General features: G+C 28.3%; 3 protein-coding genes across 4 annotated transcripts in view; all 3 read right to left on the bottom strand.

The window, feature by feature from the left end:
• Nucleotides 1–2423, bottom strand: part of LOC112639474 (lysosomal aspartic protease-like) — a 31243-nt gene extending 28820 nt beyond the window's left edge. For both annotated transcript variants that reach the window (XM_025413511.1, XM_025413510.1), the window contains exons 1-2: nucleotides 2245–2423; nucleotides 1200–1429 (exon numbers count right to left, since the gene is read on the bottom strand). In XM_025413511.1, the coding sequence (XP_025269296.1) occupies nucleotides 1200–1429; nucleotides 2245–2306 (292 nt within the window). In that variant the 5' untranslated portion in view covers nucleotides 2307–2423. The remainder of the gene's footprint in view (nucleotides 1–1199; nucleotides 1430–2244) is intronic.
• Nucleotides 2424–4806: 2383 nt separating this feature from the next.
• LOC105252875 (lysosomal aspartic protease) lies at nucleotides 4807–10923 on the bottom strand. Its single transcript, XM_025413527.1, has 8 exons — nucleotides 10752–10923; nucleotides 10311–10549; nucleotides 8561–8679; nucleotides 8211–8428; nucleotides 7554–7688; nucleotides 7351–7489; nucleotides 7002–7094; nucleotides 4807–5976 (listed from the first exon to the last, which is right to left on the bottom strand). The coding sequence occupies exons 1-8, from the start codon at nucleotides 10811–10813 to the stop codon at nucleotides 5617–5619; spliced, it is 1365 nt and encodes a 454-aa protein (XP_025269312.1). The 5' UTR covers nucleotides 10814–10923; the 3' UTR covers nucleotides 4807–5616.
• Nucleotides 10924–12596: 1673 nt separating this feature from the next.
• Nucleotides 12597–20120, bottom strand: LOC105255527 (lysosomal aspartic protease-like). Its single transcript, XM_025413524.1, has 8 exons — nucleotides 19926–20120; nucleotides 18773–19017; nucleotides 18225–18364; nucleotides 17886–18088; nucleotides 14410–14532; nucleotides 14210–14345; nucleotides 13869–13961; nucleotides 12597–13789 (listed from the first exon to the last, which is right to left on the bottom strand). The coding sequence occupies exons 1-8, from the start codon at nucleotides 19988–19990 to the stop codon at nucleotides 13634–13636; spliced, it is 1161 nt and encodes a 386-aa protein (XP_025269309.1). The 5' UTR covers nucleotides 19991–20120; the 3' UTR covers nucleotides 12597–13633.
• Between the last annotated feature and the right edge of the window lie 1395 nt (nucleotides 20121–21515).

Here is a 21515-nt window from a genome sequence, read left to right as displayed (position 1 = left end):
ATAGAACATAGAAAATTGAACAGAAAAATCCTTTACCATTTTGTAATTTCTGCAATAATTGAAATATTAATTAAAAAGGATTAGTGAATGATTGCGCGTTTTGCGCGCCTAGACTGTGGAATGTGTCTTCTAGGACTCTAGATATGTCAGCAGGAAATGTCACATGAAAAATTTCATCGTGCATTTTTCGACTCTTGTTTTTTCATTATTGTGCAACTCATTGCTAGCACATCTAGAGAATATATATCCCATTTAGCTACGCAAAACGCGTGCTTACTTGCCGATACTTTTTAATTTATATTTTAATAGTCATTATAGAAACTGCAAAATTGTAAAAAACATTTTTGTCCAATTTATTGCGTCCCACTTACGGGCATTGATCTAATTTTTATCAAACATTCTGTATATAATCCTGTAAATATGTGGTTGCTATAAGGAAACTTTCAATTTAAATATGTATTGAAGACAATGCAAATATTTTCATCGTATAATTATGTAATTCAGGAACTCTCCTCGAATGCGTATTCGTATTATTATTATATATAAAATACAATATATTTCTCAAAGTATATAACGTAGCATAGTAGTCCTCAAAGGATGCAATTACTATAAGAAAAACTTTAAATTTAAATGCATTTGAGGATAAGGTAAAAATTTCTATTGTGTATGTAAATTGTATAATTCGAGAGCTGTCCCCGTATTTATTTATTACATATATAAAAGGGTCTTCAAAGTATGCGCTTATTATAAGGAAGACCTCAAATTTAAACGCATGCTTTGGGGACAAGGTAAAAATTTCTATTATTTATATGAATTGTCTAATGCGAGACCTGTCCCCGAAGTATTTACTTATTACATATATAAAAGGGTCTTCAAAGTATGCGCTTATTATAAGGAAGACCTCAAATTTAAACGCATGCTTTGGGGACAAGGTAAAAATTTTTATTATTTATATGAATTGTATAATGCGAGACCTGTCCCCGAAGTATTTACTTATTACATATATATAAAAGTCTCCAAAATATGCATTGTATATTAAAAGTTATGTAATTTCAGAATAATTGCCTTATAAAAAATTTGGTAATTGTGGATGTATTATTATAATTATATTGTATACAATTACGATAAAAATAAAAGATGTCTCAAATTATGCGTTTAACATACATATATATATATATACACACAAACAAATTACTTACAGAAAGGGAGTGTGCAATTTATGGAAAATATCCAAAGATGTGTGGAACCACAATCAAATATAACTTGAAATTCTTGCGGTGGAGTTCCAATTTGAATGTCGCCATAGTAAAGTATGTTTTTGTAATTGGTCAAACGTACTGAAGGAAGATTACTACCTAACGAAGGGACTTCTTGCAAGATGGTGCCAACTTTTTCCGAAGATTCTCCATCCATCTCGTGCAACGAAGTCCTTGAAATAATATAAACAACATTCTATGATATATGTATGTATTGTAAATATATATGTAAAATGAATATTTACGTTTGATATGACTAATAGATATTTTCAGAACAAATCATGAAAGTCTACACAATCTCAGAAATTAACTGTATAACTTACATATTTGCAATACAAGTACATTACGCATTTAAATATAAATATTTCAGAAATGTTTATTACTCGATGATCTTTCTAAATTGTATGAACTCATATGTATATATATATATATATATATATATATATATATATCAAAAGTAATTTTTAATTTGTACAATCCAGTTTTAAATAAAATCATTTTAATAGATATTGAATTTTAATTAATTTTGCTTGTGATTTTACATACAGAAGTAATTTAGAAACAAGTAATCAACTATTAAAAATAAAAAACGGAGAATATCAATTAAACAAATAATATAAAGCAACTCATTATATCTACAGTTAATCTGTTAACGCGTGAAAAAATAGTTTACAATTACATGTTGATGAATTCCAAGCACGATATTTATGTTAACGGTCGTCGTTTAAATAAGGATAAAGATAAGATGGACAAAAGCAAACGTTACGAGAGAACAACAAGTCACTTTTTCAAAAATATTCTTATTTTATTTACTCTTTAATTAATAAATCAAAATATACGTTTTGATCAAAGAAACTTCATCCAATTTGTATTGAAGCATTATTTGCATTTGTACAAGCCACACGTTTAATCCAAGAAGTCGGAAACGAGAAAAAATCGATTTTTCCAAGTTCGATATTTATGCCAATATAATATAATATGTACTGACCTGTTTAATTGCGCGTCAATCGTCATAAAGAGCACCGTCATTACCACAAAAAGGCGAAACATATTTCAAAATTTATTTATTGCTGATGTCTCGATTTGTGAAAATTTCAATGACGACTTTCTTTCGACACTTTATGATCTGATACGCAGAAAAATAAAGTGTTGTCGTTTACTAACTTTCCCTTAGCACTGTATTGGTATTCGATAGCGTTATGTATATATATGATCACGCGTGTCCCTCTGTTGAATGCTTGAACAGGTAGAGAAAGCGCGAAACATTCGAAAATTCCTGATAGATTTCCATCGATCAATTTAATTTAAAAATACTATATTTTGCATGAACGTGTATTTTTAATGAAGAACATTTATTTACAGAAATTCATGATTAATAATAAAAATAATTCTTTTGAAAGAATATATTATTTATATCAATCAAACAGACAATCATGCATCATTAACTTTACAATAGATAATTTGAAAAAAGTAGCATTTAATTATTCGACATTTTTTATAATTTTGTGCGGAAAAACTATATTTATATAATTATAAATCACTTTAGTTGACGAAGTTTTGAGATTTTTAAAGAAAAGAGAAAATATACATAATTTTTAAATATATATTTAAATATTCATTAATTTCTGAAATGTTGTTATTATTACGTCCAGCCGATTCCTTTCTTTCACGAAGTTGTGGCAACGATCGTTCATTTAACGATAAGCAAAATTATTGATCAAATAAAGCTTCTCGCGTTTCATAATAATCTATATTTGTCATGTAATATCTATGAGTAATCACAAAAAAACACGCAGAAATTGCTAACAATGAACACCGGTCGCTTTAACAAATAATTACTTGACGATAAAAAATACAAGCAGGGCAATAAAGAAATGTATCGATGATAAAACGACGTAGATCTCTCTGTAAATAGAAATAATATCATTTTGAAACTTATCAGGGAGAAAAATAAGAAATCGATGACGAATTTATCCAACTTAAATCGACAAATCTAATCAACAATCGCTTGTTAAATTTTACAAAATTTCAAAACCTTAGACACCTGACCAAATTTTGAATCTAAAATCTAATCGAAGGATAAAATGCGTACCAGAAAAGTAAACTGAATCGGATTTAAAAAGAGAATTTCTCAAGGTGCATCGCTCACTTCAGTCGGTCACTTCAGTCAGTCACTTCAGTCGGTTACTTCAGTCAGTCACTTCAGATCAATCAGTTCAATGAAACACATCAGATCAGTTAGTCACTTTAGATCGTCAGTTCAGTTCGTCATTGGTCTTTAGCAGTCCATACTCAGTTTGCGTGATGCGGACACAGATTTTCGGTCATCGAACAAGCGCCACAAGCGTCCCATCATCCTCGATACTGAAGGCCAGAAATCCACTAAGAGTCGCAACTTAAAGTTTTTTATTGCAAAACTGTAAGTCAATTTGATCTTTAAGTTATTTCCTTTCCTTCTTCTTTGCTTATAATTTTTTTATTTAAAAATCTGACGTTGACTCTTAGCGGAATCCTTCTTCTTCCCTTCCATTTTTTACACACATCCACAATTAATTTTGATTTGCGAAAACTAAAAATCATTGTAATCTCCGGTCAAGCATAAAGATAAAAATAGCATATAATTCAAACATACAGTATGTGTATTATATATATGTATATATAAGCATATATTACAATTAAAATTCATAAATAACAATAGCGATTTAATACTTATGATCAATTTTTAATTAAAAATTATTTTAAGTCTAATCGAAACAAACATCAGCGATAATCCGGAATAACCAGATCCAGTGGTTATTTGTTACAACATAGGTGCAAATGTTCAGTTGAAGATTGTCTATTTAGACTCCAGAAATATAGAAAAGTCATTAGGTCATTAGATCCATTCAAATTAAGTGAGATCTTGCACTTCTCCGTACATAACGCAAGAATCATACACAGTAAAAAATTTTGTGTTAAATTTAACATATTTTACATGTCACAATTTATCCACTCTAATTTTAATGTTAATTTAACAGAAGGCAAGTATGTAAATAAATAACACAAGTAATATGTTTAAAAATTAACCCAAAGTGTAACACTTAAACTTTATCTGGAAATAAAGTTTATGTTAAATTAACATATTTATAATGTTAAATTTAATTAAAAGAAAATGTTATTCTTACATTTTTATGATAAATGACAGAAGAGATATGTCGATTTAACATATGGAAATTTTTATAGATAGAAAAATAACACAACTTATCTTTTCATTTTAACATATAACATATTTTATCAAAAATTCGTGCATTTACATATTAATTGTGTTGTTTTAACTCTTAGAAACGGAATATTAACTCAACGCAGAAATGTCAAAATAACGCAACGATAATATGTTACATTAACATAAGAGTATGTTAAAAATTTAATACAAAAATTTTTACAAGAGAAAATTTTAACAGAAATACAAGATGTTTTTTACCGTGTAAATCTAGAACGCACGATGGTGATTAGTTATGTTTTAAATAATGATCTATAATTTTCTATTTAAGATTTATCGTTCTATGTGTGCAATCACTTTTACATAGGTTTTGGATTTCAGAAAGTCGAATGTGATCATGACGCGATAGATCAATTTTTATAAAATCAATATTTATTATATCAATATATGTATAATGTACACATACAATACAATGTATGAATTTAGCTTTGATTTTCCGCGTCGATCAACACCACAGTCATGTGAAAGCGGAATATGTTTTCGAAATTTCTGGCAAATTTCTTTTCGTACGTTGTAACTGAACAAAATAGCAAATTGTACTCGACTACTAAAGCTATCATTTATCGACATTTGGCAGCTGCTGTATATACAATCGCGCGCATTTGAAACATATCCGTGTTATCGATCCGTCTATCGAGCAATCAAATTTAAAAATATTTTATTTAATATTTTGTTTTTAATTAAAAAACAAAATATTAAATAAAATATTTTTAAATTTGATTGCTCGAAAACAAATTTTATTAAAATAAATTATTAAATGTGCGAGCGATTAAGAATGATAGTAAAGGAGAAATCAGCTCTTCGAAAGAATAGATTGATTATGTGGATTAGACAGCCATACAACAACAAGCTTAGCAAATGACACTGCACGCTAAAATTCCTTTTAGCGCGCAGTATCATTTGCTAAGTCCTTTTAATTAACAATAAACTTATATTAGCTGCTTTCACGATAAAAGATTGTTGTTGAAAATTAAGGCACAATTATGTACATGTTACGCAAAAATTCATATTGATAATATACAAACTTTGTCGATTGGCGAATAAAAAAGATTCAGTTTTTTTCCTATCGAAAACTAAAATTTAAAATAATAATTCAAAAAATTATTTAAACCAATAATTTAAAAAATTGATGATGAAGTATAAAATAAAAGGTGACAATGAAAGATTTCCTATACATTTCGATGAATTTTTCAACAAAGCAAATTCCACTCGGTCTTCCTCTATGTCAAACTCGGTGTAGTTACAATCAATAAATGGCGACAATGAAAGGTTTTCTATACATTTTGATGAATTTTTCGCCAAAGCAAATCCCATTCGGTGCTTTTCCATATCAAACTCGGTGTAGTAACGGCCAATAAATGGCATGCCCAGAACCCATTGTATTTTATTGTTATATGTTGGCTCATTATTTAGTTGACGTTTCCAGAAGACGGTTATACATATACTTTCATCATTTGGATGCTGAGCAGAATTAAATACATGATATAAACTTCTCTTATACATATTTGAATAATTTAAATAACACAGGCCTGCGAGGTTTTTTTTAAAGATGCAATAGTGATTTCCGACGTAATTTTGTGCGCTGAATCTGAATCTGGCCGCCGAATTTGCGTAGCACGTCACGTTTTTGAGTAATTTGTAATTGAATGGCTCAAAAATCGCTATTTTGGCCATTTTCATGAATTTATTGTGGGGAAACCAAATTTTTTTGAAATATTTCTGCCAATGACATCGTATAATACTCACTTCCGCCTTTTAAATCCACTTTCGATTACCGCTGCACGATTTTTTTTCGCTGAGATATGTAAGTATGACGTTGTAAGAAAATTTACGTTAAAGAAAATTTATATAGACATCAATATGGTAGATCCATGATTTTGAAATTTGAAAAGACTGACATATGTCAGGTTCGATTAGCCAAAAAAATTTTGTAAAGAAATGTCTAATACAGTTGTTATACATTTTGACAAATTTTTTTAAATTTTATGCCTTTTTATTGTGATTCTATTCGCCATATTGGATGTGCAATTTTTAATTTCAAAAGATGACAGAAGGTATTTAAAAATGTATATTTTTACCCTAATTTTGATTTGTAGTGAGATAGAGAAGTGGTACGGTTGATTTAGAACGGCTTATTAAATCCCTATACATGACCAGTCTTATAACTTGTATATCTGAGCGAAAAAAAATCGTGCGGCGGTAATCGAAAGTGGATTCGAAAGATGAAAATGAGTACTATACGATACCATTGACAGAAATATTTCAAAAAATTTCGTTTACTCACAATAAATTCACGAAAATGGCCAAAATAGCGATTTTTGGACTATTCAACTACAAATAACTCAAAAACCTGACGTGCTAAGCAAATTCGACGGCCAGATTCGGATTCAGCGCACAAAATTACGTCAAAAATATACTATTGCATCTTAAAAAGAAATTTTGACCCCCTTTTTTGCAGACCTGTGTAATTTTTCGAAAGCACTCACCCGAATGATGTAATCTCTACCGGTAAGATTGAACGCCTTACCACCCAAATTAAACCTGATTGTAGGCAATTGGAAAATTCGATCGCAGTCCACCTTTACATAAATAATAATATCAAGTAATTAATAATAAGTATATTCAATAATAATATCAAGTAATTAATAATAAATATGTTCAACGAAAACATGCCTTAATGTCGTTGTTCCATAAAGTTATGTTTCATTTGAACATACCTAATATTTATTTTTGTATCGCTATTATTAATTTTTTATAATTTATTTTATTTTTATCAAAGACTACGTTTTGTGAAAGATATGATTACTTGAATCGTTTACTATATCGTTTACTTACTCTTCCTTGTGAATTAGTTTCAATAAATCGATTAATAGATGAAACATCCTTTTCTGGTCCAATTATTTTCCAAGCACTTGTGTCAACGGTAGCATAGCAGCTTGCCTCGCACAAAGTAAAATTTTCATTTATTTGGATACTACAAAACGATGACGTTAACAATTTCTTGAAAGACGATTAATGTAATTTAAAAAATAACGAACCTATCAATGATAAATTGCCAGTATCCTTTGTCAGTAAATATATGTAAAACAGGAATGTATGTAAAATCCCCTTCATAACAAGCGGGATCGGAACCACCGAATATTAATTTGCCACCTAAATCGGCTGAAGTGTTTCTGCAAATTATATTTTTTATATCGCAATATGTATATGTATATGTGTTATAATTAAAATTAAGTTTATTTAATTTGCAGATATAAATATTACTTTAATTTGAAAAATTATAATACTATATATAAATAATAAATTTAATTTATGTTTATATTAAAATAAATTTATATATAAAATAAATATAAATATATATACAAAGAGAACTGTATGTTTATTAAATATTCATTTTCTATAGATATATGTTGTTCATAACAATGAATCATAAATATGTTGTTCATAGAGAAGATATGTACAATATGTACAATAGTGTATGTGTGAGATAATTAAGATTAAATTTAATATAATTAATATTAAATATAAATATTATTTTAATTTAAAAATTATAATATTATATATAAATAATAAATTTAATTTATGTTAATATTAAAATAAATATGAAATAAATATAATATATACAAATAGAAATGTATGTTTATTAAAAACTCTTGTCTATAGGTATATGTGGTTCGTAAGTAGAGAAGATGTACCTATTTAGATAAAAACTGAAAATACGTGATGACACTAGACCTTGTTCAATCATATTGTCAAAGATAGGCGTTACTCTATCATCATATGTATTAAAAGATCTCAGGCCAATGATACCATCAAATGTTCGTATAGCACACATACTTTTGTTTGTATCAATATCATCCAATATGTATACCGCTTCTAGAAATGTTTGATTTTTGACACTGAGGTTGGCAACCTATAATAAAATTGCTATTGAAATAATACATCGTTATTGCCGACGGAAATAAAGAATATGATTGCTTAAGACATATTTAAACTACGATTATAGTTATAATTAAATTGAATTGTTTATTTAATAATGACTTACATGCACTGTGTCAGCAGCTAAGATGCCTTCTACTTCGAAACATTTATATGATAAACAAATACCTTTACTTTTTATATCATTGTATGTTTTGGATCTTGTTTTATCATATTTATGTCTTGCTATAAAGCATATCAAATATAATCGAAAATCAGCAAAGTTACAAAGATTTAAAAAATATATACAGGGTGGGGAAAAAGTATGGAAGCAAACAATTATTTCCGAAACTATTCATTTTTCGACAAAATGTCTTAGACATAATTTTTATGGTATAAAAAGATGTATTATGTGGCATAGACGGCATGACCTTGAAATGACCCTTACGAGCTGCATACAAATAACGTAAAAAATTTCAAATGGAACTCGTCAGTTTTTGTTACAGATTCTTGTAGCTGATGTCGAAACGTTTAAAACACTGCACATATGAGCCCCATTCCCTTAAAAACACTCCCAGTTACGAAACAATTGTGATACAAACAATTTGTATGCACATTGACATTGCTTACTGATTTCGCATCATGACGTTCAGTTGCGTCCACTAATAACATGTAATTGTACCTGTTGTCATATGATACACTGTCTATGAGTATTCATAGAATTTTTTTGATTTCTTGATCATCGCTACCTTATTTATTATTATCATTTATTTTATCCTTAAAAAAGTAGTGTCAATTGGCATACAAGTTTCGGATATTGTGTTTTGAAAATTTGCTATTTTTATCGTTTTCTATCATAGGAATTGTTACTGATTTCCATTTCTGTAATTTCAAATGTTATTTTCACGATGGCCCGATTAAGAGAACGAGAGCGAATATCGCTGTTGATGATGCGTGGTTGGGGTGAGAATGAAAGAACTCACGATGAAGTTACAGTTTTGTTTAATGAAACTTTTCGAATCGGACAACCGGGCATAGTAAGATCTACCGTTGCTAAGACAATTCAACGATTTAATGAAACAGGTTCCGTAAAGGATAAGCCAAAAGTAGGAAATACGAATTATCACAATTGTTTCGTAACTGGGAGTGTTTTTAAGGGAATGGGGCTCATATGCAGTGTTTTGTAAACGTTTCGACATCAGCTACAAGAATCTGTAACAAAAACTGACGAGTTTCATTTGAAATTTTTTACGTTATTTGTATGCAGCTCGTAAGGATCATTTCAAGGTCATGCCGTCTATGCCACATAATACATCTTTTCATACCATAAAAATTATGTCTAAAACATTTTGTCGAAAAATGAATAGTTTCGGAAATAATTGTTTGCTTCCATACTTTTTCCCCATCCTGTATAAAGGTATTGTATTATAAATTTATTAAATATATATATACATATAATATTCTTTTATAAATAATTGCATATGTAAATGTATTTGTCGAATTAATTCATAAAACATCTGTGTTTATCAAAGCTTGATTGTATAATCTCCAGAGTGAATGTGATAAATTATTTAAATTAATTTATATATTTCCAAATTCCAAAGTTTGCCATTGCAATATTTACACTATAATATTAAATATTACTATAAAATTAAGTAAATAGATATCTGTATTATATTCAACTTTTTAAATATCGCAAGATTATGCTTGAAAAATGTAATTGCAGATAGATTATACAATATTAAATTTATTCAATAAATGACAATTCAAACAAACACACACACACACACACACACACACACATATATACATATATTTATTTATTTATTTATTCATATTTATTATTAGATATATGTACTTACAAACAAATTACTTACAACAAATAGGGTTTGTGCATTTTTCGGAGAATACCCAAAAATTTGCGGAACGACTGTCAAATATCACTTTAAATTCTTGCTGTGGAGTTCCAATTTTAATACAGCCATAGTAATTTACATTTTTGAAATTAGTCAAACGTACTGAAGGAAGATTATCATTTAACGAAAGAATTTCTTGCACGTTGGTGCCAATGTTTTTCGAAGATTCTCGAGTGGAATCCATCTTATGCGATAAAGTCCTTGAAATAACATAAACAACATTCTATGATATATGTATGTATGATACACACACACACACACACACACACACACACATATATATATATAATATAAATATATATGTATAAAATGGATATTCACATTTGATATAGAAACAAATATTTTCAGAATAATTTCGATATTTATCATGCCAATATACAATATAATAAAATATATACTGACCTATGTAATTCTGCGTCAGTCGTCATCAAGAGCACTGTCACTATCGTAAAAAGGCGAAACATATATCAAAATTTATTTACTACTGAAGTCTCGCATCGTGAAAATTTCAATGTCGAGTTTCTTTTGATACCTTCTGACGGAACATACAGAAAAGTAAAGTGTTGTCGTTCACTAACACACCTCTTAATACTGTATCGGCATTCGACAGCTTTATATACGCGCGTGTCCCTCTGTTAAATGCTTGAATGGGGAGAGAGCGCGCGAAACATTCGAAAAATCCTAGATTTCCATCTATCAATTTAATTTAATGTTGCAAAATCAGTAAGCGGTATCTTAGACCATTATAATCCTCGTGTCGTTCTATTCTAATAAGAGTCATCCGATGATACTTATTATGAAAGTGTCGAAAGACGAAATATAAATATATAATATCTAATAATATTAAGCAAAATTATTTACAAGCAATATTATATTGTATCTTAGATGACGGAAAAGAAGTTGAAACATTTTGTAAAAAGACAATTTTAATTAAATAAGAACCGAAGCTTCATGCAACTATATTCTTTCTTAATAAATTGTACTTCTAATGAAAAACTGCATCGAAAGTTATTTCATGACTGGGCCAAAACTTGAATATATGAATAGAAATAAATATGAATAAAAATATGTATAGTCTGATCGCACTGCATGTTATAGCAATGTACTCTAAAATTAAAAATATTTTACTAAACGAAAAATGTATAAACAATGTACTGTTATTATTTTTAGAGCTGCCATTTACAGGCCATTACGATTGAATTTTCACGCCAAAACAGACTCAACTGCTACAGGAAATCAGTATCATCTTCGCTGTAAGAAATTATTTTTGAAATTCGCACGAAATATTTCCTTCCGATCATGATCTGATTTCAGATTTCCGAAAATAATATTATTTCTGTGAAAGGACGTTATTTCTTTTTATGTAATTAAAAGATTACGATATTGAAAGCAAAATTGAAGTAATTTATATGAATGTTTTTTCACACTTCTTTGATTTACCTGTAAAATTTTTTCATCTTATTATTTTTATTAATATCCATACAAAATAAATAGCAAATAAAAATCGTTCGTAATAAATACTTTTTCACGCTGTTAATATTCAACAATAATCTGAACAACTCGAATATGAGGTCAATCCTTCCGAGCTCTTTAACGAATTTTATTTTATTCGTCCAAAACATCGAAAGACGCTGCTGAATCGCCCGCTAATTGTACTAATTCCGAAATTTTCATAGCATCTATTAATCAAGAACAAAGAAAATGTCAATTTTTTTTTCAATCTTCCTCGCAGTTCATTCCTGTATTCTCGATTTACGCAAGAATTTGAATCGAGAGAAGATGACACCGAAATATTATTTTTAATTGCATGACAGCGGGATATATAATATTATCGCAATTTTATCACTGCAATTTCTAGGGATTAATATGATATAGTAAATTGTAATTAGGAAAATCGCGCTTGTCGTATCGAACACCATTATGCATTTATAAGAGCACACGGGATAATACAGATAAAATCAGGTCGATAAGTCGACGATGCGGTTCGGAAATATTTTAGATCGCAGCGAGATTATCTTAAAGCGGTGACAGCGAGCTGTTCTCTCACTGAAAGAAAGCATATCGCGTACGAAAATGTAGGGAGTGAAACGGGAAAAACCTTCGATATTCTCTTTTCATAAAATTTTTTATTTACGAGAGAACTTGAAGATTAATTTTAGTGGATCTAGAGTAACCTTGCACCTTTAATTCTTATTAAATCAAGCAAAGAGAAAATGATTTTTACAACATTACCATACAATTAAAAACTTTTATTGCTCATGCATTTATCGCACTGCACGAATAGCCTTCTACTTAGAATTTAACGGTGTTTTATTAACACAATCACATTTACATAGGTTTTGGATTTCAGAAAGTCGAATGTGATCACGACGAAGTAGATCGATTTTTATAAAATTAATATTTATTATATCAATATATAACGTATACATATAATATAATGTATGAATTTAGGTTTAAATATCTGTGTCGATCAACATTACAATCACCACGAGAAAGCGGAATATGTTTTCGAAATTTCTGTCAAATTTCTTTCCGTACGTTGCAACAGGACATACAAAAATAAATTGTACTCGAATTGTACTATTAGAGTTATCATTTATCGACATTTAGCAGCTGTTATATATACAATCGCGCGCATTCGAAACATATCCGTGTTATCGACGCGTCCTATCGATTAATCAAATTTAAAAATATTTTATTTAATATTTTGTTTTATAACTAAAACAAATTCTATTAAAATAAATTAATAAATGTGTGAATGATTAAGAATCACAATGAAGGAAACATCAGCGTTTCGAAAGAATAGATAGACTGATAGAGACTGACTATATCTTGCTGATAATATATATAATATATATAAAGATAGACTGATTATATCGACTAGATAGTCATGCAACAATGAATTTAGCAAATGACACCGCGCAAAAATTCGCTTCTAATTAGGAATAAGCTTATTTCAGCTGCTTTTACGATAAAGGATTCCTGTTGAAAATTAAAGCACAATTAAGTACATATTACGCAAAAATTTACATTGATAATATGCTAACCTTGTAGCTTGTGTTTTGGCGAATAAAAAACATACAGTTTTTTTTCTATCGAAAACTAAACCAATAATTTAAAAATTTGATGATGAAGTATACAATAAAAGGTGACAAAGAAATATTTTCTATATGTTTGGATGAATTTTTCGCCAAAGCAAATCCCACTCGGTCTTTCTCTATGTCAAACTCGGTGTAGTTACTATCAATAAATGGTGACAAAGAAATATTTTCTATATGTTTCGATTAATGTTTCGCCAAAGCAAATCCTACTCGGTCCTTCTCCATATCAAACTCGGTGTAGTAACGTCCAATAAATGGAATACCCAGAACCCATTTTTTATTTTCAACTATGTCTTGTTTGTAGAAGATGGTTATACATATACTTTCATTATCTGGATGCTGAACAGAATTAAATACACAAGATAAACTTCTCTTATACATATTTAAATAATTTAAATAATTTGTCTGTAGCACTCACCCGAATGATATAATCTTTACCGTCAAGATCAAATGATTTACCACCCAAAATAAACCTGATTGTAGGCAATTGAAAAATTCGATCGCAGTTCACCTTTAAATAAATAATTAAAATTAAAATAGTTTAAATAAATAATAATTTTAATAATTAATTATAATTTAATATTATATATGTTCAACGGAAACAAGGCTTAATGTCATTATTCCATAGAAGTTTATGTTTCATTTGGACGTACCTAATACTTACACTTTTCATCGCTTTTTCAATTTCTTATAATTTTTTCATCAAAGGCTACGTGCTTTCTGAAAGATATGATTACTTGAAAAATATCGTTTACTTACTATTCCTTGTGGATTAGTTTCAGTAAAATCATAAATATTTGAAATATCTGATTGTGGTCCAGTTATTTGCCAAGCACTTGTATCAATGATAGCTATGCAGCTTTCCTCGCACAAAGTAAAATCATTCATTTGGATACTACAAAGCGATGACGTTAACAATTTGTTGAAACATGGTTAATGTAATTTAAAAAATAACGTACCCATTAATGGTAAATTGCCAGTATTGTTTGCGAGCAACAGGAACATATGTAAAATTTCCTTCGTAATAAGCAGGATCGGAACCACCGAATATCAATTTGCCACCTAAATCAGCTGAAGTGTCTCTGCAAATTATATTTTTTATATCGTAATATATATATATACATAAGGTGTCCCAAAAGTCCCGAAACGCTCGATTATTTCATTAACTATGTACTTTAGAAAGACATGTTTCAGACAAAAATTGTATAGCTTGAAGGTGGTCATAAGATGTTGTCATTTAACATCTCCAACTTTTTAAATAGGACATTGTATACCCTTTTTCTTATTCTTGTAGCTTATCTCGAGAGCTTTCCAAATACTATAATTAAGTTAGTTTTCATTAAGTACTTTCCGAGTTATGAGGCTTGAAATCATTTCTTAATTTTAAATATACTGTAAAATAATTGGAAAGCTCTTGATGTAAGCTATCAGAATATTCAATAAAAAATAAATAGTTCCATTTAAAAAATTGAAAATGATCTTTACATGATCTTCAAAAAACTTTTTAAGGTCAAAGTAATGACACCATCTTATGGCCTCCTTTAAACCATACAATTTTTTTCTGAAACATTTCTTTCTAAAATGCTAGTTTATAAAATATTTGACCTTTCCGGACTTTTGGGACACCTTATGTGTGTGTGTGTGTGTGTGTGTGTGCGTGGGCGCGCGCACGCACACACACACACACACACACACACACAGGGTGTCCCAAAAGTACCGGAACGGGATATATATATATACAGGGTCTACCAAAAGTGTGGAAACCCCTAAATATCTCGAAAAATATACGTTTTACAGAAAAGTGTTTCCAACAAAAGTTGTAGGGTTTAAGAAGATCTATATACTGATTCTATCAGTTTGACCTTGGATGGCGTCGTCAAGGTCAGGTCAAGGTCACATTGACTTTTTTAAATGACACCCCCTACATTTGATTGCATATTCTTATAGCTTAATTCAAGAGCTTTCCAAAACACTATAATAATGTTCATTTTTATTAAGTACTTTGCGAGTTATGAGGGTTGAAATAATTTCTTAATTTTACATAAACCATAAAATATCTAATAAACCATTCATTTTTCGATTATCTTACCTTCATACTTTTATGTACAAATTAATGAGAGGAATCAATTGGTGTAAAGAAAACACATAGTTGTTTCTAAGAAAAAATATGTAATTTGCAATTAACAATTCCATATTTTTTCTTAAAAACAACTGTATGTTTTCTTTACACCAATTGATTCCTTTCATTATTTTGTACATAAAAGTATGAAGGTAAGATAATCGAAAAATGAATGGTTTACTAGATATTTTATGGTTTATGTAAAATTAAGAAATTATTTCAACCCTCATAACTCGCAAAGTACTTAATAAAAATGAACATTATTATAGTGTTTTGGAAAGCTCTTGAATTAAGCTATAAGAATATGCAATCAAATGTAGGGGGTGTCATTTAAAAAAGTCAATGTGACCTTGACCTGACCTTGACGACGCCATCCAAGGTCAAACTGATAGAATCAGTATATAGATCTTCTTAAACCCTACAACTTTTGTTGGAAACACTTTTCTGTAAAACGTATATTTTCCGAGATATTTAGGGGTTTCCACACTTTTGGTAGACCCTGTATATATATATATATATATATATATATATATATATATATATATATATATATATGGGGCGTTCCACGCCAAATCGGACACCATTTAGCTTTTGCATCGCCGATTTTTTTGAAAATTTTTTATGTTTTAGTATTGGTTGAAAGAGGCCTCCATGATTTTTTTCAATTTTTTTTGTCGAATCGTTTTCAAGATATCGATTTTTCAAAAATTACGTTACTTTTTCTTTAGACGTCCATAAGTTTGCGAAAAATGGGCCAAATGGGACGTTTTTTTTTTTGAAATTTTTCTTTTTAAACGCACTTTTGATAAAAAATATCGAAAAAATTTTTCAAACCGTATTTCTATAAGATTTTCAAGTTTTAAATATAAATTGTTGATTTACCAAAAACACGTACTGATCGATTTTCTTAAAAATTTTTTGTAAAAAACTGTCATTCATTCCACAACTTTTAAGCCTAAGTAGATAATGGGATAACGATGGGATCTATTTTTTTTCGATTTTTTTATTTCCATATTTTAATTATCCGTGTTAAAAATAAATATTAATCTTTTTTTCAGGCTCACCGGCAACGGTCATTCTTATTTATTAAATAAAATAGATATACCTTAATCATTTAATGAACGATAACCGATAATTTTTATTTGAATAAACCACAATATATACAAATTTCAACTCTTCAACAATTATATGACTGGGCAATAAAACCAAATTCTTTGCCAAATATTTATGTTCAATTCTTCTCTAACGAAGAATACATTCGAGCCAAAGAATCATTAGAGAAACGATATATGAGAGCAAAGACAATAACAGGGACGCAAAAATATCATTGTGTAATTCCAGACGGAGAAGACACTTTGAGATTGAAAGAATTTTCGTTATCTGTTGAATCTCGAATTTATAAAATATTTAAATGTGTGAGAAAATAAATGCTAAATAAAATAAATGCTGAATAAAAAAAACTTTATCAAGCATAATAAGTACTTTATTTCGCCTGTATCTTTTTCCTGAAATCAATCTGTGAACTAATTAATAATCACTATGTGTCAGATAATTATTAATAGTAGCTCCTATATAGTATTTTTTTTCAGATATTTTTCAACAAGGATAACTTAAATATGGAAATAGAAAAATCGAAAAAAAATAGATCCCATCGTTATCCCATTATCTACTTAGGCTTAAAAGTTGTGGAATGAATGACAGTTTTTTACAAAAAATTTTTAAGAAAATCGATCAGTACGTGTTTTTGGTAAATCAACAATTTATATTTAAAACTTGAAAATCTTATAGAAATACGGTTTGAAAAATTTTTTCGATATTTTTTATCAAAAGTGCGTTTAAAAAGAAAAATTTCAAAAAAAAAAACGTCCCATTTGACCAATTTTTCGCAAACTTATGGACGTCTAAAAAAAAAGTAACATAATTTTTGAAAAATCAATATCATGAAAACCATTCGACAAAAAAAATTGAAAAAAATCATGGAGACCTCTTTCAACCAATACTAAAACATAAAAAATTTTCAAAAAAATCGGCGATGCAAAAGCTAAATGGTGTCCGATTTGGCGTGGAACGCCCCATATATATATATATATATCTGTGATAATTAAAATTAAATTATATTTGATGTGCAAATATAAATATTATTTTAATTTATAAATATATAATAATTTATATATATTATTATAATAAATTTAATTTATGTTAATATTAAAATAAATATAAACGTATACAAATGTACATATATATATCCAATTCATATGTATTAAAAATTCTCGTTTAAAGATATAAGTTGTTCATACAGATAGAGAAGATATGTACCTATTTAGATAAAAACTGAAAATGCGTGATAACACTAGACCTTGTTCAATCATGTTGTCAAAGAGAAGCGTTACTCCATTACCATATATATTTAAAGAATTCAGGCCAAAGGTACCATCAAATGTTGGTTCAGACAATACATTCTTGATTGATACATTTACCGCTTCTAAAAATCTTTGATTCGTTGCATTGAAATTGGCAATCTATAATAAAATTGGTATTAAAAAAATACATCGTTATTGCCGCGGGAAAAAAGGAATATATGATTGCTTAAAACATAAACTAAAATTACGATTACAGTTACAAATAAATTGGATTGTTTGTTTAATAATGACTTACATTCACTGTATCAATAGCTACGCTTCCTTTTACATAGAAATATTTATATGATGAATAAAAATCTGTATAATAAGGATTTTTACTATTTCTTATATCATTGTATGTTTTGGATCTTGTACTATCATATTGATTATGTTTTGCTGTAAAGTATATCAATTTGTAAAACATATATAATATAATCAAAAATAACAAAGTTACAAAGATTAAAAAATATGTATAGAGATATTGTATTATTAATTTATTAAACATATATATATATATATATATATATATATATATATATTAGTAATAAATGACAAATAAAAATATATATTATTTATTTAATAAATAACAAATATATATATATATATATATATATATATATATATATATTCGCGGATTTAGAACTTAAAGTTTAAGCTTATTTAAAAAAACCGTTCTTTTAAACAAAATTTACTTGATAAATGACAAATAAAAATACACACAAACACACACACACACAAATACACACACAACACACACACATATATATACTATTGAGTATACAGAAAAACAAACAAATTACTTACAACAAACAGAGATTGTGCATTTTTTAGAGAACAGCCAAAAATCTGCGGAATCAGTGTCAAATATCACTTTAAATTCTTGCTGTGGAGTTCCAATTTTAATAGAGCCATAGTAATACACGTTTTTAAAATTGGTCAAACGTACTGAAGGAAGATTATTACTTAACGAAAGAATTTCGTGCACGTTGGTACCAAGTTTATTTTTTTTCGAAGATTCTTGAATAGAATTTACATTGTGAGGTAAAGTCCTTAAAATAACATAAACAACATTCTATGATATATGTATGTATGATATATATATATATATATATATATATATATTTTTTTTTTTTGCAAATATATATGTATAAAATAAATATTCACATTTGATATGACTAACAGATATTTTCAGAACAAATATAAGTCATAAAAGTCTACACAAATTGGAACGTCTTAGAAATCAACTATAACTTACATATTTACAATATATAAATATATATTACGCATTTAAATATAAATATAAATGTCTATTAACTCGATGATCTTCATAAATTATATGATCTTCGTATATATATTTCAAAAGTAATATTTAATTTGTAATCTTTGTAATTTGTAGTTTTTAAATAGATTATTATAATTAACATTGCTCTTTAATTAACAATAATTTCCATTTGTAATTTTATGCATAGAAACAATTAAAACAAATAACCGTTTCAATTATTAAAAATAGGATATAGAGAACATCAATTAAACAAATGGTACAAAACAAGTCATTATTGCTACAGTTGATCTGCTAACGGGTGAAAAAATAATTTAGAAAATAATTTAGATGTTTTTGATGACTTACAAACACAGTATTTATATTAACGGTCATCGTTTAAATGTAGATAAATCAGTCTAGATAATTCAGTGTAAATAAGTCCAAGATAGACAAAAGCAAACGTTACGAAAGAACAATGAGCACTTTTTCAAAGATATTATTTCATTTACTCTTTGATTAATAAATAAAGATATATGTTTTCACTAAACAAATTTCATTCAATTTGTATAGAAGCATTAATTGCATTCGCACAAATGACGCGTTTAATACAAGAATTCGGATGCGAGAAAAATAATCGATTTTTAAATTTTCGATATTTAACATTCGAATATAAAATATAATAAAATATATACTGACTTGTGCAATTGCGCGTCGTCTGTCGTCATAAAGAGCACTGTCATTACCGCAAAAAGGCGAAACATATTTCAAAATTTATTTATTACTGAAGTCTCGATTCGTGAAAATTTCAATCTCGACCTTCTTTCGACTTTATAACAGGACACACAGAAAAATAAAGTGTTGTCGCTCACTAACACTCTTCTTAATACTGTATCGGTTTTCGATAGCTTTATATATATGATCGAGCGTGGCCCTCTGTTGAATGCTTGAATGGGGAGAGAACGCGCGAAACTTTCGAAAAATTCTAGTAGATATCCATCGATCAATTTAATTTAATGTTACAAAATCAGTCGGCGGTGTCTTAGATCCTTATAATCCTTGTTATTCTATTCTAATAAGAGTCAACCGATGACACTTGTTATGAAAATGTCGAAAAACGAAATATAAATATATAATATCTAATAATATTATACAAAATTATTTTACAAGCAATATTATATTATATCTTAGATGACGGAAGAGAAGTTGAAATAATTGATAAAAAGACAATTTTAATTACATAAGGACGAAAGACTTCGTGCTACTGCAATATTACTATATTTCTTAATAAATTGTACTTCTAATGAAAAACCACATCGAAAGTTATTTCACTAGGCCAAAACTTGTATGTATGAATAGAAATAAATATGAATAAAAATATGTATAGTCTGATGGCGCTACATGTTTTAGCAAAGTACTCTAAAATTAAAAATATTTTAGTAAACGAAAAATGTACAATTTATTGTTATGGTTTTTAGAGCTGCCATTTACAGGTCATTACGATTGAATTTTCACGCCAAAACACACTCAGCCGCTATAAGAAATCAGTGTCATTGAACGTAATCGCGAATATCGGAATCATAAATGAGCTGTGTCACTTCTCTAAGCTAAAAGAATACGATATTTTATTCATTCTGCATGTATAAGAGGCGTCGATCTTCCTACTCGTTCGATTCTTCTGCAATTCCTCGTGTTCTCCCAATGACGTCAGGATTTTTGCTCTCTTGATATCGCGGACCGAAAATGCCCGAGCCGCCTATCTGTTTCTATCTCTAACTCAAGTGCTTGGCTGTCTATTTCTAGAAAAATATTTTAAATGCTCGGTCACATTTTCTACTATCCTTGCCAAGACAATCATCCTCGCTGTAAGAAATTATTTTTGAAGTTCGCACGAAAGATTTCCTTCCGGTCACGATCCGATTTAAGATTTCCGAAAATAATTTTTTTTCTGTGAAAAGACGTTATTTCTTTTTATGTAATTAAAAGATTATGATATTGAAAGCAAAATTGAAGTAATTTATATGAATGTTTATTCGCACTTCCTTCATTTACCTATAAAATTTTATCATCTTATTATTTTTATCAACATCCATACAAAATAAATAGTAAATAATAATTCAATTATTTAAACACAATGTAGGCTATAAAACCTACATTGTGTTTAAATAATTGAATTATTATTTACTATTTATGTTGTATGGATGTTGATTTAAACACAATGTAGGCTATAAAGACGTCTTTATCCGTTATTTCGAAATTTGCTGACATAATGTACATCGACGACTTCGT

This window comes from Camponotus floridanus, unplaced genomic scaffold (genome assembly GCF_003227725.1).
Source record: "Camponotus floridanus strain SB8 unplaced genomic scaffold, Cflo_v7.5 scaffold67, whole genome shotgun sequence".
Classification (NCBI taxonomy): domain Eukaryota; kingdom Metazoa; phylum Arthropoda; class Insecta; order Hymenoptera; family Formicidae; genus Camponotus; species Camponotus floridanus.
This window is presented reverse-complemented; position numbering and strand designations above follow the sequence as displayed.